The sequence below is a fragment of the Oncorhynchus clarkii genome, chromosome 17 (assembly GCF_045791955.1).
Source record: "Oncorhynchus clarkii lewisi isolate Uvic-CL-2024 chromosome 17, UVic_Ocla_1.0, whole genome shotgun sequence".
In the NCBI taxonomy this organism is placed as follows: Eukaryota; Metazoa; Chordata; class Actinopteri; order Salmoniformes; family Salmonidae; genus Oncorhynchus; species Oncorhynchus clarkii.
In genome coordinates this window covers 44307600-44330146 of record NC_092163.1, presented here as the reverse complement: position 1 = coordinate 44330146, position 22547 = coordinate 44307600, and the positions used below count along the sequence as shown (strand labels likewise).

Below are 22547 nucleotides of genomic sequence, written 5' to 3'. Positions count from 1 at the left end.
TGCATATGCGAGTAGCGCCTTTTCAAATTGGGCAATTCTCCAAAGGCATCTGCAATGTGTGAATGGCAGCAAGCTATGTGTTATAGACTAATGTGTAGTGTCAGAATTGGATGGGTCATAAAATATTGCCGCATCAAAGTTATGATTGGAGTCGTCTGTATAGTTCAACTTCATTTTTTTTGTTATATTCTAACATGCGCACGGTCGCACCCTTTTTTTGTTCTGAAAGCTAGACGGTCAGCCTTTTCTCAGCGGCGGCTGGGGGAGGGGGCTTGTTGGAGAAAAAAAAGATGAAGGGAGAAACCAGGAAGAGGAATATTATGAATGTATTTGACAACTTCAACCCAACCTCTTGACGGCTAAATTGCTGTAGTATCAGAATAATACATTTTACATGAGACACACACTTTGTCGAGTATCTAAAAGCGACGTGGAAATATAGAACGATTACACCCCCCCCCCCCATTTGAAACGAAAAAGGTTAAAGTTCACAGGAAGCTGGGGGGCTGCCATTTTTCCCTGCTAACATTTTAGATGCTAAACAGGGAAGGGTGGTCGTCGTGTTTTTTATTTAATTTACTCGGACTATTGAGCTTTATACACTATTTGTTTCGCCACCCCTAGTCGTTAACCTAAATTGATGTTGAATGAATTCGGCATGGAGAGAATAGCGGAGCAGTCGTGGAATTCTTCATACACCTATCAGGTGAGCAATCATAGCGCGGAGATGCTACACAACCTCAACATTCAGAGGAAAGATGGAGGCAGGTTTTGCGATGTGATCTTGCGCGTTGGCGAAGAGAGCTTCCCTGCCCACAAGGCGGTACTGGCGGCGTGCAGCGAGTACTTCGAGTCCGTTTTTGGTTGTCAACCGGAGGGCGACGGGGAGGCAAAAGAACTCGAGATGCATACGATAAGCCCCAAAGTTTTTAAAGACATTTTGGACTTTGTCTACACCTCTAGGATTGTGGTACGATTGGAATGTTTCCCCGAGTTGATGACAGCTGCTAAGTTTCTGTTAATGCGTTCTGTCATCGAGATATGCCAAGAAGTAATAAAACAGTCTAATGTACAAATCCTTATACCACCCTCTCGAGGAGGCGACGTCAGTTTGTTCCGTACCACGGGGGGCTCTGAATTGGGTTTCAAATTAGCGGTAGACATGTCAAATGGGAATGGCTTGTTGGAAAATAGCAACAATGGGCACACACATAATGTGGACGGAAGTCATGCCAATGACGCTCTTGTTTCGGATAGCAGCCCCCAGTCCACTATTCCAGTTCTGCAGCCCGTGTCTCCATCAGAGAAGACGGGCAACCCGTTCCAAGAAGAGGGATCTCCGGGTTCTAAGAGAGGCAGGGGACGACCAAAGAAAGCGACAGCCATAGAGCATATACATTATAACCACAGCACCTCTGACGTTAAAGACATTGAGCAGCTATTTCCTTGTGGAATATGTGGCAAAGCATTTACAGAGGCTGTGCGGTTGAGAAATCACGAAGCGCAGCATGGAGCGTCCAGCCATGGCGCGAGTAGCGGAGGCGGCCCTACCTTGATAACGCACTCTGGTCAGCCCGGTCTGTTGGAGAATGGCATGCCCTTGCATGGAACAGTAGATATCAGCCGTAAACGAGAGAGGACGAGACGTCACGTTGGCTGTGACATTTGTGGAAAGGTATTCCGGGATGTCTACCACCTGAACCGACACAAATTGTCTCATTCCGGGGAAAAGCCATATGCGTGCCATGTCTGTGGCCTGCGATTCAAGCGCAAGGATAGGATGTCATACCATGTGCGGTCACACGATGGATCTGTGGGCAAACCTTACGTCTGTCAAAGCTGTGGAAAGGGGTTTTCAAGGTGAGCTATGGACAGTTATTATGGTAGAGCTACATTACCATCACTACTTCCAGGGTCATTCCCTATTTTATTCTAAGCATTCTGTGTTCTGAGGGAAAATATAGACAAATGGTCTTCCTACTCAGAATCATTCTTGTACTGTCTGCATCTGTCTCAACATGCCTATGTTTGTTTTATTCAGGCCAGACCATCTTAATGGACACATCAAGCAGGTTCACACAACAGAGAGACCCCATAAGTGTCAGGTGAGACAATAGTGACAACTGGATTCTCTTAGGAGAGTTGATGTGGATGCAATATTTGTCACAATGAATGAACAACACTTCAAATCAGTCAGTGTGGTATTTGTTTTAATGATTTAATTGTCATTGAATATGGTTACTCAATGACAACACAAACTAATATAATAGTTTAAAACATTTACGTGCTTTGCAAAATGAACGATTTCTCTAATAATCCAGTTTACATGGACACATCTGAAATCAGGCTACCTGATGGGACTGAAATAAATGGCGAAAATCGCCAATCAAAATAAATATTCTACCAACATACCATGTTATTTTTGCAAAGACTATTTGATTCTGAGTTGAGACATACAAAGTTTTTATGTGAACTTTTTTTAAGATGCTTACTTTCAGTTTTGTTTTACTCACTTGACTAGGGAAAGGGGGATACCTAGTCAGTTGTACAACTGAATGCCTTAAACTGAAATGGGTCTTCCGCATTTAACCCTACCCCTCTGAAACAGATAGGTGCGGGGGGCTGCCTTAATCTACATCATTTACAAAATAGCCTCTAACACTCTACTCAGAAAATTGGATGTTATCTATCACAGTGCCATACGTTTTGTCACCAAAGCCCCATATACTACCCACCACTGCTACCTGTATGCCCTCGTTAGCTGGCCCTCGCTTCATATTTGCCGCCAAGCCCACAGATCCATAAAAGCTATTTCTTTGTTTCCCGTTCTTAAGTTTAGTTTTTTTCATCTTTTACTTTCGGTTTTCTACACCAGCTTCAAACAGCTGAAAGTACTATATTTTGGTTTATGGAAAATATATTTCACAGTGGTTTAGATACTACCGTGACTCTCTACACAATACTTGCATGTTTTGTCACATAAACTAAAAACGAGGACTGAATTTTGGCAACCAGGAAATGGCAGAGCAATTTTTGCATAGTGCATCTTTAAAATAAGCAGAGTAAAGTGTTTATGGCTATTGTCATATTCTGCCTACTGCCATAATCAGTTAAATATGGAATTATTTGGTTGCATGTAAACATACTCATTCTTGTCGATTAGAATATGGTTGACGGTAAATTAATACTGTTTCTGTAGGTAACGTATGAGGGCATGCTCTTTACCTGCATTTTCCTCCTCTTCAGATTTGTAATGCCTCCTTTGCTACGAGAGATCGTCTGCGGTCCCACCTGGCTTGCCACGAGGACAAGATCCCGTGCCAGGTATGTGGGAAGTACCTCCGGGCTGCGTACATGACCGACCACCTCAAGAAACACAGTGAAGGACCTCACAACTACTGTAGCATATGCAACAAAGGTAACCTCAGGCCTAGTGTGCAGCATCATCTCCTCATACATGTCAGGAGAATCAGGATGGCAGCTTCCTTCTATAACTGTGTCTTCTTGTTTCTTAAATGTGTATGTTTTTTGTTGTTGTTGTTAACCTGCCTTTCTTCCAGAATGGTATTTCGATCTTGCCACAAGGATGATCTACCAATATTTTTACTATTGAAATCTAATAATGTAACTACCTCCGCTGGTGCAAAGAACTTGGGTTGCTTTCTACATGTGTGACCTGCAAGGTAGTACATACAGTGGGGTCTGAAATAATTTACACCAGCAAAAATGAGTGTATAAAATAAATAATTCAAATACTGAGCTGTATTGTATGTGCCAAAGAAAATTGAAATTATTTTATACTAAAACAATTGCTGAAAGAAAGAGATTTTGCTTAACAAGTAATATGTTTTTTTTCTCCTCAAAGAAAAACACCCCTGTTTTCAAAACCTCACCTCAGCCTTTTTCTAAAATGCTTTATGAGTTGGAGAACACATTGGGAGGGATTTTAGATCATTCCGCCATACAGAATCGTTCCAGATCCTTGGTATCCGTCATCTGCACTTATGGACTGCCCTCTTCAATTCAAACCACAGCTTTTCAATGGGTTTCACATCCATAGACTTGAGATGGCCATTGTAAAATGCATATTTTGTGGCCAATTAACCATTCAGCCTCCTGCCAGAAACAACCAGGTTTTGTTTAAAATGTCCTGGAACTGGGTAAAGTTCATGATGCCGTTGACCTTAACAAGCGCCCCAGGACCAGTGGAAGCAAAATATCCCCTTAACATGAAAGATCCACCACCATGTTTTACAGTTCGTATGGGGTTCTCTTTGAGCAATTGAATGTATAAAATAATATAACTTCCCAATTTTTTGGCACATACAATATAGCTCAGTAATTTAAATTACTGAGCCTCCCCCCGGCGCCGTTTGTTTTTAGACCTATGGTCTGAAATTTTGCCCCAAAATACTGTATTGGGCTTCTTTTATCTTCATTTACCTTCTTTTTGCTTCTTTTGTCTTGAGTTACCTGGCTAGAGATGGTGTCATTCTTGTGGTAAGCCTAATAGCTTAGATAAGAGAGAACAGTGGTTGCATATTTTTTGACTCTTGCTTGAGGTTACCTTTCCTTTTGCAGGTTCACATTCTCCCTTGCCTTTTGAAGTTAGATGCGCTTCATATTTATTTTTGAGGGGTTGTTACATCATCCAAAAGCTCAGCTCAGTTCAACAAAATCATATTATTATCCCTGGTACCAGCTCTTATGCTTGTCTGCATGAAAATAGAAAACAGTTTCATGAAAGGTGGACGTGGGAACAAGTTTTTGTTGTTGTCCCACAGTCATCTTTGGGTACATGACAACAGGGAGCATCCATTCTCTCCCAGCTGGATGTGTAGTGCCACTGCCCTTTTGTTCTGTGTTCTTCTCCTGGTCTCCAGGTTTCTCCACTGCATCCTACCTTAAGGTGCACGTAAAAACGCACCACGGCTCGCCATTGCTCCCCGCTACCGCCCCAGCACACGGTGCCTTCCCCGAGCCGCAGAACCACGGCGGTGCCCTCTACCACACGGGACGCCAGTGCGCAGTGGAAGGCAAGCAGCCGCCCACCCTGCTCCGCTCCACCTTGCCCCCCCCCCCCCAGCATATGTCTCTTTATTGCTTTGTATGGATCATAATCTGCTCTGCTGCTGCGTGTGGGGGAAGCCTGCTCTGTCTGTCTTTTTAAAGCCTGACCAAAAACACAAGCATACACAAACACATACGCACATAAAATATATAGGCATGCTTGTCTATGCCTGTGCAGTAATGCTAACGCCAAAGGATCTATCCGACCTCTGCGCCTCCATCAGCTAACGGTAGGGACACTGTCTTCAGAAGAAGCGCCATACTTACAAAGCTGGCTGAAATAGCTGTCCTGGCTGAAATAGCTGTCCTGGCTGATATTGTGTATAGGGTCGTTCTGTATTAATGCACTTTCTGACTGCACCCCATTTGATTTGAACTAAACCTTCAAAACATGTTTGCCCCTTGGTAGACATCCATGTCTTCATCACTGAAAAGGTAAAACGGTTGAGTTTGATATGATTTGAAAGTGTACAAACAGGGTTGTTAAACTGTTTGTGCCATTTTCTTTTAACCTTTTAATGTCAATTATCTCAAAAACGCGTAAACATATGCTGTAACTTAGATTAGAGGTCTTCTTTGTTCCAAAACGTTGGACCCAGACCCGAGAACAATCAGACTCGAACACGAATGGACCGGACAACAGCCAGACCTAGACTCTACCTGTACCCTAGACTCGACCCGAGTGACAAAAAAAAGTATGTTTATCAGACATGTTGCTCTTCCGGTTGGCTAGGCCTTCTATAAGTTAATAAATTCACCTTATTAGCATAAAATAAATATGCTATAGAACGGATGGCCAACTTGTAATGGCGGTGGTGGGCACAAAACCAATCTGCAAATATCATTAGGGGTCACAGTGGCTGGCAGGTCTGCATAACCACATCCATACCTACACAGAGCTGGCCCTAGCCTCTTGAAAGTGGAGAGAAAATTGAAGTTTTAGAGTTAGTTTCCTGAAATTCTACTAAATGTTCTATGGGGCGAGGAGAAAATGTTGCACTTTTAAACCAAGTTTGCTCTAATTCTACATTTAAGCATGAGGCGGAAAGACGATTTAGCATTTATTTGATCTAATTTCATTCAATTCTACTTATTTTGCCATGGGACAAAAAATAATAAAAAATATGATATCTGAGTGAGGGTGACTAACAAAATCAATGGGGGTCCCCCCCGGTCGGTAATTCGACCATGATTACTCCACGTTGCACCTTGTGTATTCTACTATTCTAACTCTCAACAGTAAGATCCCGACAGTTCCTCCCCCCAAAATATATATACATACATATTCAGTACCAGTCAAAAGTTTGGACACACCTTCTCTTTTCACGTTTTTTCTTAATTTTGTACTTTTTTCTACATTATAGAATAATAGTCAAGACACTGAAATAACACCTATGGAATCATGTAGTAAACAAAAGTGTTAAGCAAATCCAAGTATATTTTATTTTTGAGATTCTTCAAAGGAGCCACCCTTTGCCTTGATGACAGCTTTGCACACTCTTGGCATTCTCTCAACCAACTTCATGAGGAATTATTTTCCAATAGTCTTGAAGGAGTTCCCACATATTCTGAGCACTTGTTGGCTGCTTTTCCTTCATTCTGTGGTCAAACTAAAATATATTTTGGTATGTTTAGCACTTTTTTGAATACTACATGATTCCATATGTGTTATTTCATAGTTTTGACGTATTCACTATTATTCTACAATGTAGAAAATAGTATAAATAAAGAAAAACCCTTCAATGAGTAGACATGTCCAAACATTTGACTTGTACTGTATATATGTACAATATGTATATCACCTGTAGTTATATAGACCCAATGACAATGAAACAGGACCTGACCTGGACCCAAGGGAATAGTTAGAATTTTGGACCTGGACCCGCTCAGGTCTTGGGTATTCGGTTCAGGTTGACCCGTGAAGACCTCAAGCTTAGGCCCTATTTTACATCACCTGAGGTGTTTGTTGTGCCCGTCATCGGTTGAGACACCGCATACTCTTGAATAAAGGGTGGGTGTCATTTCGATCATAGAAATCTAATTTATAGAATGGACCTATCCCTTCAGACCACTGCAATTTATCTGGTACACCATTGAAACATTAACTTCCAATTACTACAGAATGATGGTGGCTGGTCCACCCACCGTCAAATACCAATTTGAATGTCTATTCTATTATGCATATTTCTAGTTCAATAGGTTTCCTATGGAATATTGACAGTATAATTTAAAACAGTGTATATTCCCACTCAATACGACATTGTCTGATTTCCATCTTTGTGGTTCCATTTGAGAAAGTTGACATTTCAATTGTATTCACATTTTAGTACATTTATCAGCCAAAACATGACACCCAGCCTGTATGCTGTGTCTCAACGATGGTGAGCACAACGCAAACATTTGAAATAGGGTGCTCTTCTGCATGGCTTTATGGCGAAGAGAGGGTGAGGAAAGTGAGAAGTTGAATGGGGAACTTCACGTTTAGATTTTTTTAGATCATGTGAATTCATCTTTTAATAAGGATAACTTTGCTCAATAGGTTATAATTTGTATAGGCCTATTTCTTGAAGTTAAAAGATTACTTAATCAAGGTGAAAGGAACATTTAAAATTGTAGCCTTTGGTGTCTTTTTTAATGGGTCACTGCCCCCCAGTGGTAAATTTTTGGACACTGCAGTATCTACAACAAAGAGGTGTATGTATGTATGCCACCCCATTTTCCAAATCAAGGCTCAGACATATAGACTGTTAAGCCTAATAGCCTTAGTGCCACACCCATCTCTGTCTGTTCAGCATGGCAATGTGAACTCTGTCTGAAAACACTGTTTGTCGCTTGCTGTCATCTCCATCGCCTTGTGGCCATTGGTCAAACAATGCACTAATGTTGTTGCATGTCTATTGAGTCATACTGTACTGTGCAATGTTCCTCTGGATTCAATGGAGCTTTTTTCAACTATATTATTGCCATGGCAACCAGCAGCAGCCTATGGATTTTGCTGTACAGTACGTCCGACTCCGAGAGAGAGCCAAAGCAGTGTGGAGAGAAGTTTAGATGCGACGCAAAAACCTGTTTTTTGGTTGTAGAAATGGGCTTCCTAGTGATTTACATATCTAAAATCAATGAAAAAATATGACAGAATGGCAGAATTTAAAATCTATTGACCAACTGCTTTTATTTAGAATAAATAACTGTAGAATGCCATTGTAGTGTGACTGATCATGACAGTTTTAATAGCATCTTCATTCAGCACCATTGGTCAATTGTTTTGGCCTGATTGGCATGAGATGAGGGTCCTGTGCTGCAGACAGAACCCCGTTCGAGAGGAGTGAGTAGTAGGGTTAAAGCGACCTGGAGGAGCTGATAAGAGTATGGATTGAAGAATGGAAAAATGCTTCATGAAGATAAAATATATTTTATAAAGGAAATAGAAAGAAATAGCATAAAGAATAGCTGTAAACTTCCTAAAGGAAAAAGTTATTTGACAGAGAATAAATACCATTGCAAACACTCAATTCTTTAGAACAGACTAGCAGTCTGCTGGCTTGGCAAGTAATACAGGAAAAAGTTTCATTCCACTGGACAAAGTAAAACTACTAAGTGAAAGACTTCGTGAGGTCTGGATAACATTCGGACTACGTTGACTGTATGGTTTCCGCTGGCCTTGTCTGTTGTCTCTGCTGTCCCCACTCTACTTTCTGTTGGTGGCCTGGTGTTTGTCTGTCGGTGGTGTAGACCTGTGCACCAGTCGCCGGCTGCTGGTCACCTTTCAAGAGGCAGAGGGTCACTGCTTTCTCCCCCAGCCCGGCCCTCCCTTCCTGGGCCTGCAGCCCGAGCTGCTACTGGGGAAACCAGGGCCTGGGGGGGCTCCGTATTTCTGGGAATGCTCTGCCGGCCCGCCTGGGTTCCAACCCCTCCACGGGCCTCTGCCAGGTCAGTACGGGCCAGCCGGAGGGTGGGGGCTGGGCCGTGCCTGGGCGCAAACAAGGCCCACGATTGGACGGGTAACAAGGGTTCCACTGTAAAGGGTTGGTTGGATGAGGAGATTCCAACCTTTATGGGTGTATGGGTATAAAGAGTCAAGGAAATTTGGTTGACGGGATGCATGAGTAAGTTTTCCTGGAAATAAGCGCTAGAAGTTAGCGGATGTGGAGACATGAGATGTCGCAGGAGTAGTTCCGATGTGGTTTTGGTATCGTGAAAAAAACTGATACAATAGACTATTTCAGGGATGGGCACCCTGGTGACCCCCCCTTTTGTAGGACCTTTTTTTAGGTACTCACTCGGGGACTCAACTTACTGTTGAGTTAGAATAATAGAATACACACGGTGCAATTTCAAAATGTGGTTTTGCATCAGCAGTTTCTCTTATGTCAGTCACTGACAGTCACTCAATTAACCCATGTCAGCAAACATTTTTTGGATTGGTAAATTACTCTAGCCAGCGATCTAAACTTGAAGTAATCATGGTCGAATTACCGACCGGGGATGCCCCATATATTTTATTTTAGTCTCTCACTCAGATATCATATAAAAAACTGCAAACATTTAACCACCCTATGGCAAAATGTGTAGAACTGCAGGAAATCCACTGTAAAACTTGTCATTTATTTATCTGCCCCATGGCAAAATGAGTAGAATTACATTCAATTTGTTAAAAATGGCAAAATCTTCTCTACGCCCCATGGCAAAAATGTGTAGAATTGCAGGAAATGAACTCTAAAAGTGAATTTGTTTCTCTCCACTGTCAAGGGGGGGTGGCTGCTAAAATGTTTTGCTCGCAAATTTCACTTAGGGCCTCAAAGGCTAGGGCCGGCTATGACTGCATGTGTGGGTATGAATGTGGATACGCATTCACTGCTGCTCCCTCATAATGAGTTCAGTTTTTTTGTGGCTCACACCCCCATCAAAGTTGCCTAAACCTGGCCTTTTTCATATCAGATATTCTGGGCTGATATTGTACAATCGGAGCTAAAATAATCTGCCATGGCTTGCTACCAACCAACCAACGCTTGTTTCCAGGTGAAAATCTTAAGTGTAAGGAAATGCCAACAAAGCAGTTGTGTAGAATTGTGTTGTTTTTTTTGCCTGAAACTCACAAGGAAGAAACATACTTTTTGCTCTCAATGAAAGCATATTATCTATTGGGTAAAGGAATGAAACTGCGGAATGTTTGTTTACCGCACAATCTGAACAAATGTGCCCTCTGTTCCTATAAGTATATTATTCGCTAACGTTCCGTCCCTGGAAAATAAAGTAGACGAGCTCAGGTTGAGGATTTCCTTCGAGAGAATAATGGCTCTCTCCAAATATGTTGTTCTTGTCCATTCAGCCAGCGGGGTTCTCCATCCATTGCGAGGACAGGAAGAAAGAACTCTCCGGGAAAAAAAAGGTGCAGGGGTTTGTTTCATGATTAATGATTCATGATGTGATTGTGGTAACTGGTGGATTATGTGCAAACTGGAAACCGCATATCATAAGGCTGCATTTATTGTAGTTGGAGATTTAATAAAGGAAATTTGAGGAAAACGCTACTCAAATTCTATCAACACATCTGCTGTGCTAGACGCCCAACACAGATCCTGGATTATTGCTACTCTCCCTTCCGGGAATGCCCTCCCTTCGGCAAATCAGATCATGCCTCCTTTCTGTTCCTTCCCACCTATAGGCAGAAACCTAAACAGGAAGCTCCCATGATAAGGACTGTTCAACGTTGGTCTGACCAATCGGAATCTATGCTTTAAGATTGTTTTGATCACGCGGACTGGGAAATGTTCTGGGTCGTCTCTGAAAATAGTATCGACGTATACACTGACTCTGTGACTGAGTTCATCTTGGAGTGCATAGAGGATGTGTTTCCCAATGTGACGATATAGAACTTATCCAAACCTAAAAACAATGGATAGATGGCTGCATTCACGCAAATCTGAAAAATCCAGAACCACTGCATTTAACCATGGTAAGATGTCTGGGAACATAAACGTCTACAAACAGACCAGGTACGACCTCGGTAAGGCAATCAAGAGGCAAAACGATAGTACAGGGACAAAGTGGAGTCGCAATTCAACGGCTCAGACACGAGACATATGTGGCAGAGACTCCAGACAATCACAAATTACAAAGGGAAAACCAGCCATGTCGCCGACACCTCATTCCCTGATGAGCTAAAGACTTTCTTTGCCCGCTTCGATGAAAACAACATTGAGACGCGGGCCCCCAACACTCACGAGGACTGTGTTCTCTCGTTCTCCACGGCCGACGTAAGTCTTTTAAACATGTTAAATGTGCAATATGCAGAAATCGATCCGCCTTTCTGGTTGTAAAAATTGTAATAGTTTGCCTAATTTCAGTTTGTGACAAAACAAGCAATGCATAGTGTAGAGAGTCATTGTACTATCAAACTACTAAGAAATATCTTTTCAATAACCAAAAATGATGTATTTTCAGCCGATTTGAAGCTGGTGTACTAAACCGAAAGTAAAAGATGCAAAAACTAAACTTAAGAACGGGAAGCATAGAAATAGCGCCCACAGAGCATGGGCAGACCAGCTGGCTGGACTCTTTACGGACATATTCAATCTCTCCATATTCCTGTCTGTTGTCCCCACTTGCTTTAAGATGTCCATTGTTCCTGTATTCTAGTCATGGCTCAGCCTATATAACTCATTTTTTTGTATTAATGTGTATATTTCTTTTATTATTACTGCTAGGTATTACTGCACAGTTGGAGTTAGAAACACAAGCATTTGGCTGCGGGTAACATCTACAAATCTATGTATGTGACCAATAAACTTTTGATATGATTTGATATGAATGACCACCATGTCTTCTAAGAATTGCAGTACAATTCTATTTAAAAGCAATACTATAAGAATACTGCAGATGGGAGTAGATGGTTAGTACACAAAGCATTAAACTGTCCTGTTCATGTTGCAGGTGATGGTGGTGAAGAGCAGTGCTGCCTCGAGGTCTAGCAAGATTTTGTGTTGTGCGCATGGCCTAATTTTCATGTTTTTCTTTCTCCCTTTATCCTTCCCCTGCTTCCTGACTCTCCCTGTGACCTTCCCCTCTCCCCAACCCACTCTGTACTCTCCCCATCCCACCAACTATCCCAACTCCTGTCCCTGTCCCTCTCCCCCTTTGTCTTTACCTCAGACGGGCAAGAGAATGCCGGGAAATGTCCCCATCAGGGAGAATCTGAGGGAGACGAGCCGTCTTTCAGGGAGCTGTCCAATGGTGACGAGATGAAATCTCCGCATAAGTCTGAGGGGGAGGAGCTTGGGTCTCCGACACCATTCGCCTGCAACGGAGCCTCTGCTGGTACCGGGACAGTGCCGGGGTCGCCACCAGGTGGCGCTAAAGCCAAGACCAGCCAGGACTCTCCAGAGAAAAAGTTCCCCTGCAGCGAGTGCACCCAGACCTTCCGAACAAAATCCTACCTCAACAAGCACGTCAACAGAGTGCATCATCATGGGGTCCAGAAGAGTCTGGTGGTGGGTGCAGGGTCGGGGTCAGGTCTGGGGGAGCTGGGTCCTTCGCTGGGCTCGCCCTTCTCCCCACAACAGAACATGTCTCTGCTGGAGTCGTTTGGCTTCCAGATTGTCCAGTCTGCCTTTGCCTCATCGCTGGTGGACTCTGAGGCAGGGCATAGTGGGATGGACCTGGGGGGGAAGTGACCCGTACGCCCTAGGTCTGTTCAGCCTATCAGATGGAAGGGAATGATGTTGTCTTTAGACTACTTTGCTGTTCATTGCATCATCTCTCACTGTTGTTGTTTATCACCTTCTGTTACCTTTCTGTGTCATGGACCTCGCTATTACTATCAATATAAATGTTCCATTTCATAGCAAAATATAAAATGTACATAAACGTGAATCATTTTAACATTAATCAACTTCAAAAGCTTTTTTGAATCTGCTGTCTGTCTTTGAAGTCTACCGTCAGTCATGTTTTTGTCTTTATTGTATTTCTATTGTTTATGACATGACCATCCGCTTATGATCCATTACCAAACACATGCACATATAAGAAATATATATTAGTCAATGCTGTTATTGTTGTTATGTCTGGTCCAGGGTTTTTTCTCAATCAAAATGGGGCTTAGGTGGTGGCAGTGGGCGTGGCCATGGAGTCCTGATTGGGCACCGAGAGAACATTTCCTGCAATTTCACCAAGCTAATTTCTTGCAGTTCCACACATTTTATCATGGCGCTGGGGGTGGGGGGGGGGGGGATTTCCTGCGATTGTACACACTTTACCATGGCTTATGCGCATTCTTATGCCAGCTGAGTGACTCGAACATTAAAACAAAATCAATGGGGGACATTTTTTTTTTTTTTTTTTTACATTTTAGTTTCTCCCTGACTGTAGTTTTTTTAAATTTAGATCCAAAGAGGATCTGTTTGAAAAATATATATGCCTAGGTCCATTATCTTTTCAACATATGTTATATCTGGTTTTAGCCGTTTACACTGAAAACGTTTTCACTGTTTGGATTTAGGCGGCCCGGCCAAGACTTTTCTATGCAGAAAAAACCCTGAGGTCCTAGTCATATTGGTAATCTGTGGGTTAGTACATATGTTGACTGGGCCATTTTGAAATGCTTTGTTATCTACATGGTTTTCACAGCTGCAGTGACGCCTTCTAACCCAAGGTCCCCCTTACTTCAGACAGAGCCTCTGATGGGAAGAGGCAGCAGATGGACATCTAGTACAACTCCGAATATAAAGGAAAGGGAGATACCTAGTCAGTTGTACGACTGAATATATTCAACTGAATATAATCAGTCAATTCTGCAGGGCAAGAATATAACCTTATGCCTCAGTATGGCTGTTACATTTGATAATGTTGTATTCTCTTATTATGACATTTTAAAGAACCGATGTATTTGTTAGTCACATACTTGTGAAATCAGTTCTGGGTATTCAACAGGGGCCAAGTTCAGGTTTGACTATTAGAAATCGTGAGAAATGTAGAATATATATTTTATTAACTTATTGATTGCCCTGTCCGTGTTGTGCACAAAGTTGTTTTATTTTTATTTTTTATAAATCAACGTTTGAGATGTCGATGTGCTGTGCTGATTTTACTCTTTAAGTTATGCTAGATACGGGAGGCCTACTAGGGAGCGACAAAAAAGAGTATGTATGCTGAAATATCTGTGTGTGTGTGTGCGTGTTTGGTGCTCTGATATGTGTGCTTTTGTCCTCAGAATGTAATCAACCAGAAGGCTTTTGATCTTTAATTTGTTTCAGATAATTTTGCTCTATTACTTTCAGTACATTCCTGCTTTTATTTATAGTTATATTGTGATTGTAATGAGTGTATATAACATTCATATATATGTATATATGAAATGTGTATATATGTGATCAAACCTAATGATTGATTTTAATAGTTTGTCAATTAATGGGAATCCTGCGTATGTATGTATGTATGTATGTATGTATGTATGTATGTATGTGTATGTATATATATATATATATATATATACAAATGTTTTTTTTCCCTTCCTTGCCAATGATGGAAAGAGGTGTGTAGGTTTTGGTGGTTTGATTTGAAAGGTTTTCCTCACAGTGCACACCTATGGTCTGCTGTGTACTGTTCTGGATATAAATGTTTTTTGGGGGTGTGGATGGTGACGGAGGTTTCGCTGTTCACTGAAGACCTGGGTTCAAAAAGTACTCGAAAAGCATTTGCTTGAGTCTGGCTGGAGTGACTGATGGGTGGGTTTGCACTTTTGGGACTCTTCTATTGTGCCAGGCAAGCTAAATCAAATATATTTGAACCCAGGTCTAGTTCACGGCGCTGTTACCTGGCTCTGGTAGTGTACACTACCAGTTTAGTGATAGGACCCATGGCTTTGATCAATCAGTCTGTTTAGGTCATATTAAGCTATTTTTATATCCCCACTAAATAGTGATGCTTTTCACACAGCGAATGGAGTAAAAAATCATTTATAAAGGCCTGTTTTGTGTTATTTATTGGATAAGTGAGAGCCGATGCTGTTTAGAAATATGCCCTTATATAATTGGTGGTTGTGGCAACACTTGGGATCGCCCATACATGCTAATCAAATCATCTGGTGGTATTGTTTTATTTATCTCATCTGTTTGGTACTTCAATTTATAGATGTTTTGATTGATTGCTTGGATACTTACCTTTGCTGTTTTCTTGTCTTATTCTGTTGGTCTGTTGCAAAGTGCCTTCCCAATACTGATTGTGCACGGCAGTGGATTTGAAACGCGAGATAAAAAAAAAAAGGACCTTTCTCTTGAAATGGTAAATCATGCGCATATTGACTTGCAGTGACACTTTTGTACGCATAAAAACATGCACACACAGAAGATGTACATTTGTATATGAATGTTACCTTGGTATTTTATCTCTGTACTCTGCAAGATCGTTGAACTTAAAAAAATAAAATAAAAATTGGAGTTACATGTTTTGTTATAAAACCTTTGAACATATTTCAATATAAGCATACTTTTCTATAGATGTCTGTTTTTGTACACTGTTTTTGAGTCTGTCATCTCTGTCTAATTGATACAGAGATGGGGATTCAATAAAGATGTATCTGAAACTGTTCCTGAGTGTGTTATCTTTGGTGTGTTTGTTATTGTGCTTAAGTTTAGGATGAGTTGACTTTGATTTTCTCTTGAGCATGACGCATCACGGGTCACTTTAGCCACGCCACTATGACTGGATTCAAACTTTTCATGAGGCCATAAGTAGAAAATAAAGATGTCACTGTGCAGAATAGATTATGAAATGTTCTGCCCCTGAACAAGGCAGTTAACCCATTGTTCCTGGGCCGTCGTTGTAAATAAGAATTTGTTCTTAACTGACTTGCCTAAAATAAAGGTCCTGAATAAAACATGGTAGCATAAACGCTACATCATTGATGACAAACACAATTTAGTCTAATATATATATGTGTGTGTATATACTGAACAAAAAATAAACGCAACATGTAAAGTGTTGGTCCCATGTTTCATGAGCTGAAATAAAAGATCCCAGAAATGTTGAATATGCACAAAAAGCGTATTTCTCTCAAATTTTGTGCACAAATGTGTTTACGTCCCTGTTAGTGAGCGTTTATCCTTTGCCAAGATAATCCATCCACCAGACAGGTGTGGTATATCAAGAAGCTGATTAAACAGCATGATCATTACACAGGTGCACCTTGTGCTGGGGACAATGAAAGGCAATCTTGTCACACAACACAATGCCATAGATATCTCAAATTTTAAGGGAGCATGCAATTGGTATTTTGACTCCTGGAATGTCCACCAAAGCTGTTGCCAGATGTTGAATATTAATTTCTCTACCATAATCTGCCTCCAATGTCATTTGAGAGAATTTAGCAGTACCTCCAACCGGCCTCACAACTGCAGACTGTGTGTAATCCGGCTTCTTCACCTGCAGGATTTTTTGTGTGTGTGTGTGTGTGTGTGTGTGTGTGTGTGTGTGTGTGTGTGTGTGTGTGTGTGTGTGTGTGTGTGTGTGTGTGTGTGTGTGTGTGTGTGTGTGTGTGTGTGTGTGTGGGTCTGGCTGTCTGAGGAGTATTTATATCTGTAATAAAGTACTTTTGTGAGGGAAAACTCATTCTTGGCTGGACCTGGCTCCCAAGTAGGTGGGCCTATGCCCTCCCAATCCCACGCATGGCTGCGCCCCTGCTCATGGGAATTCCATAAATTTGTGCCTAGTTAAATTTCAATGGACTGATTTCCCTATATGAACTGTAGCTCAGTATAATCATTGAAATTGTTTAATGTTGCGTTTCGATTTTTGTTCAGTATATATTTCTACTCACTTCCAGACAACCAATCTGCATAGACATCGGCTCCAAAGTGGTGACATTTAGGTGTTGAAAAGGAAAGACAGTCATGACATTTCTTGCCCAGCAACATTGTTTTGATGGGCTATTTTGTTTTCAGTGTCATATCATTGGGGCTCATGGTATAGATTTAGTCGGTTGACTGTCAAATGAAAACAGAGGGCCCAAATGTAGTGTCTTGTTGGTTAATCAATGGTAATATACAATTTTAATCGGCACTAAGTTATATCAAGTAGTCCTTACTTAAACACATTTTTTGACAGTTTCCCGGACAAAAGATAAGGGTACAGACAGACAGTAGGACCTCAGAGATATGCAACTGTCTAGAATGGCAGTCTTTTTGATCACTGAAATGTTTGTAACTTTGCGGTTCTGTGTGTATGTTGACTTGGAGCAGCATTTGACCACTACGTAGCTCACTCGACTCCCAATACTCAGATCTGGAATTGTACACACCACTTAGCCTACAGCTGTAGACTTGTGAAAATAAGACATGCATAATACATAAGAAATGATGTACTTACAAGGTCCTAGTCCATAAATACAGATGACAAAGAAGATGAGGGTAACGTTAACATTGGGAAACCATGAGTACAGGTCCTCTCTCAACCACACTGTGTCTTTCTTCCTTCCATCCTAATTCTATGTTTGATACTTGAACGTCAACCTCCAAACTTGCTAAAATTCTCCTATTAGAATTTATTTCACATATTTATTTTGAGAACTTTGCCATAAATGTGTACAACATCATGCTACAAAGGGATTCCATTTCTAGTAATTTGTCCGATGAGTTGTTCAGAATCTTGTTCTTCAGCCCAGCTGGACCAGGACAGGGTAATCCAGGGCACATGATGGTGAGGTTGAGCTGGTCCGATTTGGAGTGGAGAAGGCTCAGGGCGGTCAACTGGAACATTCAGAAGGGGATTTGACTGAATGGTGTGAACCTTGAAAGTTCTCCTCTTTCTCTAAGTAAGATAGATGGCAAGAGAGTTGGCTTCATCTTTTACAGAATGAGACTGTCACTGTGGCCGAGCTAACCTGTATGTTGCCCTCTTTGACTCTATGGATGCAATCTATGTAACTCCACTGTGATTGTGGGTACTGAGGACGTATTAAGGTGTCATGAACATGAACTGTAGCCCGTCAACCAGACTGAGTGACCGCTGCACTGTGAGCACAACACCGAGGTCAGTATGCTTGACCAGGCTAGAACAACTGACCACTGAAAGGGTAAACGGACCACAGGACGCGAGTTAGGTGGTTAAGTAACAAGGGTACTGACAATCTGACCATGACCTTCCTGAAGCCACTGAAGATGGAGCTAGTTAGGGTCAGGAATCCTCTCAGCTTCTTAGGTGAACTTTCGTCCAGGTACACCAGGTGCACACTCAGCCCCAGGCCTAAAACCACAGATAGTGAGAGAGAGGAGGGAGCGGTATGAGGAAAGAGATATATAGAGTAAGATTGAAAGAAAGAGAGAGAGAGTGAGCGAGAGAATGGAGGGAGAGGTTACAAAAACAAATAGGCAAGCTACACAAACGAATAGGCAAGCTACACAAACTAATAGGCAAGCTACACAAACTAATAGGCAAGCTACACAAACTAATAGGTAAGCTACACAAACTAATAGGTAAGCTACACAAACTAATAGGTAAGCTACACAAACTAACACCACAGGCTATGCCCATATTGTCATATATATTAGGTTATACACAGAGGAAAAAACTACCACAACACACATACCAACATTATATCCTTAGAGAAATATGTTCAGCAGGATCACCTCAAAGGACTTGGCCAAGCGACGAAAGACCATCAGTACAGCGTCTATGTTGAACAGCAGGGCTTTCTTCCTGCAAAACCATACAGAAGACATCAGGAAAACCTGCTTAATATTGAGTTGCACCCCCTTTTGCACACAGAGTAGCCTCAATTCGTCAGGGCGTGGACTACACAAGGTGTCGAAAATGTTCCACAGGAACGCTAGCCCATGTTGACTCCAATGCTTCCCACAGTTGTGTCAAGTTGGTTGGATGTCCTTTGGATGGTGGATGTTTCTTGATACACATAGAAAACTGTTGAGCATGAAAAACACAGCACTATTGCAATTCTTGACACACTCAAACCGGTGCGACTGGCACCTACTACCATACTTAAATCTTTTGTCATCCCCATTTTCCATCTGAACGGCACACATACACAATCCATGTCTCAATTGTCTCAAGGCATAAAAATCATTCTTTAACCTGCCTCCTCCCCTTCATCTACACTGATTGAAGTGGATTTAGCACAAGACGTCAATAAGGGATCATAGCTTCTACCTGGATTCACCAGGTCAGTCTACGTCATGGAGATGTTTTGTACATTCGGTGTGTGTGTGTTGTTGTGAACAGTGCCTAACCGACCGTGGGTGACAGAGAAGCTGCCACTGTCTATAGCCCGACCCATCCTCCCAGGCTGAACACAGACACGATGAAAGACCAGATGATGAAAGACGAGATGATGACCAGATGATGACCAGATATGATGACCAGATATAATGCTTCTACTCTCTATTGTTATCATCGATGCATAGTCACTTTAATAACTCTACCTACATGTACATATTACCTCAACTAATCGGTGCCCCCGCCCATTGACTCTGTACCGCTACCCCCCCGTATATAGTCTCCCTATTGTTATTTTACTGCTGCTCTTAATTACTTCTTACTTTTATTTCTTATTCTTATTTGTATTTTTTGAAACTGCATTGTTGGTCAGGAGCTTGTGTGTAAGCATTTCACTGTAAGGTCTACCTGTTGTATTCGGAGCATGTGACTAATAACATTTATTTGATTTGAGATAATAACAGAGTAGCAGCGGCGTAAAAGAGGGGGCGGGCAATGCAAGTAGTCGGGGAAGCCATTTGATTAGATGTTCAGGAGTCTTATGGCTTGGGGTTAGAAGCTGTTTAGAAGCCCTTTGGACCTAGACTTGGCACTCCGGTACTGCTTGCCGTGCGGTAGCAGAGAGAACAGTCTATGACTAGGGTGCCTGGAGTCTTTGACAATTTTTAGGGCCTCCCTCTGACACCACCTGGTATAGAGGTCCTGGATGGCAGAAAGCTTGGCCCCAGTGATGTACTGAGCCGTACGCACTTCCCTCTGTAGTTCCTTATGGTCAGAGACCGAGCAGTTGCCATACCAGGCAATCATGCAACCAGTCAGGATACTCTCGATGGTGCAGCTGTAGAACCTTTTGAGGATCTGAGGACCCAATGCCAAATATTTTCAGTCTCCTGAGGGGGAATAGGTTTTGTCGTGCCCTCTTCACGACTGTCTTGATGGTCTTTGGACTATGTTAGTTTGTTGGTAATGTGGACCCCAAGGAACTTGAAGCTCTCAACCTGCTCCACTACAGCCCCGTCGATGAGAATGGGGGCGTGCTCGGTCCTCCTTTTCCTGTAGTCCACAATCATCTCCTTTGTATTGATCACATTGAGGGAGAGGTTGTTGTCCTGGCGCCACACGACCAGGTTGGATGATCACTTGTGCAAGTACTTTGAATGTAGACTATTCTAATTGAGCAAAAACGCGTAGATCTCTGTTAGATATTAGTGTATTCATTTCCACTTAAACTAGAGGTTTAGCTGAGTAAGCAGCTGATTTATCATGTGTGTCATCCCAGTGCTTAGGAAGTGAACAGGATGAAGCTCTGTTGACTGATCAACCCATGGTTAGTAGACAACCCTGCTTATGTTGGCCATACTTCAAATAGTATCACGCATAATATGCATTGCCTATCATATACAGTGTGCAAACATATGCCAACAGGATTCCTGTAACCTCAACCCCACCATGTTTTTTCTCTCTCTGCTCACATGATATGACAATGCACAGTTGGATCTGTAATAAATTGGATTTGAGAAAAAGCTGAAATGTTGATGAACTGTTGATTCACTTTTATCCCTCAATGTTATTCTTCACTGTCAAGTTTATATTCAACTCCACAGAGCTGATCATCAGACAGCTTTCTTACCTCAGCTGGAGAAGCCATGATGGAAACTTGCATCCCATGCTGATCCCCCGATTCCCAATACCAACTTCAACAAGCAAGGCCTCCAGTACTGCAACCAGAATATAAAGAAGAATGTCTTAGAGTAACTACAAATTCTAAACTTCTCAATGAAACTGTCACGCTCTGACCTTAGAGAGCCTTTTTATTTCTCTATTTGGTTAGGTCAGGGTGTGATTTGGGTGGGCATTCTAGTTTTTCTATTTCTTTGTTGGCTGGGTATGGTTCCCAATCAGAGGCAGCTGTCTATCATTGTCTCTGATTGGGGATCATACTTAGACAGCCTTTTTTCCAACTTTAGTTTGTGGGATCTTGTTTTTGTGTAGTGCCTGTGAGCACCCCAGTAGTTACGTCTCGTTTGCTGTTTATTGTTGAGTTTCATTTTAATAAACACGTGGAACTCTATGCAAGCTGCGCCTTGGTCCGCTCATTTCAAAGATCGTGACAGAAACAAACGCTAATATCAAAGACAATATTCAAATTTGATAGATCAGTCAAATAAGATGCTTAAGTTTTGTGTAAAGTTTTGACTCAACAATAGATATTTGTATGAAATTGTAATTTCAGGATGTCACTATGAGAGCAGAAATTGCAGTGTGCAGTATATATATTTATTTTTACTATTTACTGAACAATTCCATCAGCGATTGTGTAACTGATGTTCTATTGTCTTACCAGGTCGTTGAGTGCTTCTCCTATCTTTCCGTTTGAGGCTCCCTGGCTGCTGGTTGGAACAGGAGAGGAGGTAGACATTGGGTCGATCACATGATGCTGGCCCATGGGCTAATAATCGCCACCCTCTCCCCCTGTCCCTGTTACTCATCACACCGTATGGGTTGATCATTCAGCTGAATAGTGGAAGGTAACCTTGACATTGGGGGAAGCGAGAGAATTAACATCTTCCTGGTCCAAACTGGATCTCACCAGGTTCCTTCCCACCGATATCGAGCCCCGGCCTTGTGACTCCAGCATTTCAGCCAAAACTAAGTTACATCATGTTCGCTTGTGTCCTGTTTGGCATTAGGTTTATTTTTTAGTAAGGGATAGACGTTTAGGGAAGTGTGTTGATACAACAGAAATAACTTACCAATTGTTCCGTGAGACACTGTTTGAACATGTCCATCTGTAAACTGGACAGTACAGGTGTTGCCCAAAGCCCAGTTTCACATTGAGCATATTATAAGGAATAAATAAAACAGTAATTTCCGACTTGGTTTGATACTGTAAGTTATGTATTGGAAAAGTATTGTGCATTGTTTTAAAGTTATAAACTATAAAGATAGGTGCACACTCCATATATAAACTTCCAGTAATTTACTGGGCAAATCGCCAACGCCCCACCCTGAAGAGGGCACATGGATGCCGAAACATTGGTGATTTACCAAATAAATTACTGGGAGTTTATATATGGAGTGTGCGACTCTCTTTATTTTTTTGGTTTAGTTTATTCGCCATTAGTCAGCACCTCCACACAAAATAATTTTTCTGGGTGTACGCCATCATGTTTTTTTTGTTGTTCTACTATTGTATTTAAGTTGCCTTTCTTTTTCCCTGTTTGTTTGTGTTTTGATGACTGAGCATCACCGTA

General features: G+C 41.8%; 1 protein-coding gene across 2 annotated transcripts; it reads left to right on the top strand.

The window, feature by feature from the left end:
* Nucleotides 1-541: 541 nt before the first annotated feature.
* LOC139370896 (POZ (BTB) and AT hook-containing zinc finger 1-like) lies at nt 542-15870 on the top strand. Of its 2 annotated transcripts, XM_071110765.1 has the most exons (6): nt 542-1860; nt 2042-2105; nt 3247-3418; nt 4884-5036; nt 8803-9000; nt 12223-15870. In XM_071110765.1, the coding sequence occupies exons 1-6, from the start codon at nt 641-643 to the stop codon at nt 12741-12743; spliced, it is 2328 nt and encodes a 775-aa protein (XP_070966866.1). In that variant the 5' UTR covers nt 542-640; the 3' UTR covers nt 12744-15870. The 2 variants fall into 2 exon arrangements, with proteins under 2 accessions (XP_070966866.1, XP_070966865.1); XM_071110764.1 differs by lacking the exons at nt 4884-5036; nt 8803-9000.
* Nucleotides 15871-22547: the final 6677 nt, after the last annotated feature.

Excerpts from the sequence above, each read along its gene's own strand:
- LOC139370896 (XM_071110765.1), top strand. The coding sequence starts at position 641 with ATGTTGAATGAATTCGGCATGGAGAGAATAGCGGAGCAGTCGTGGAAT. Across the intron at positions 1,861-2,041 it reads TGTGGAAAGGGGTTTTCAAG|GCCAGACCATCTTAATGGAC; the intron begins GTGAGCTATGGA and ends TGTTTTATTCAG. Across the intron at positions 3,419-4,883 it reads CTGTAGCATATGCAACAAAG|GTTTCTCCACTGCATCCTAC; the intron begins GTAACCTCAGGC and ends CCTGGTCTCCAG.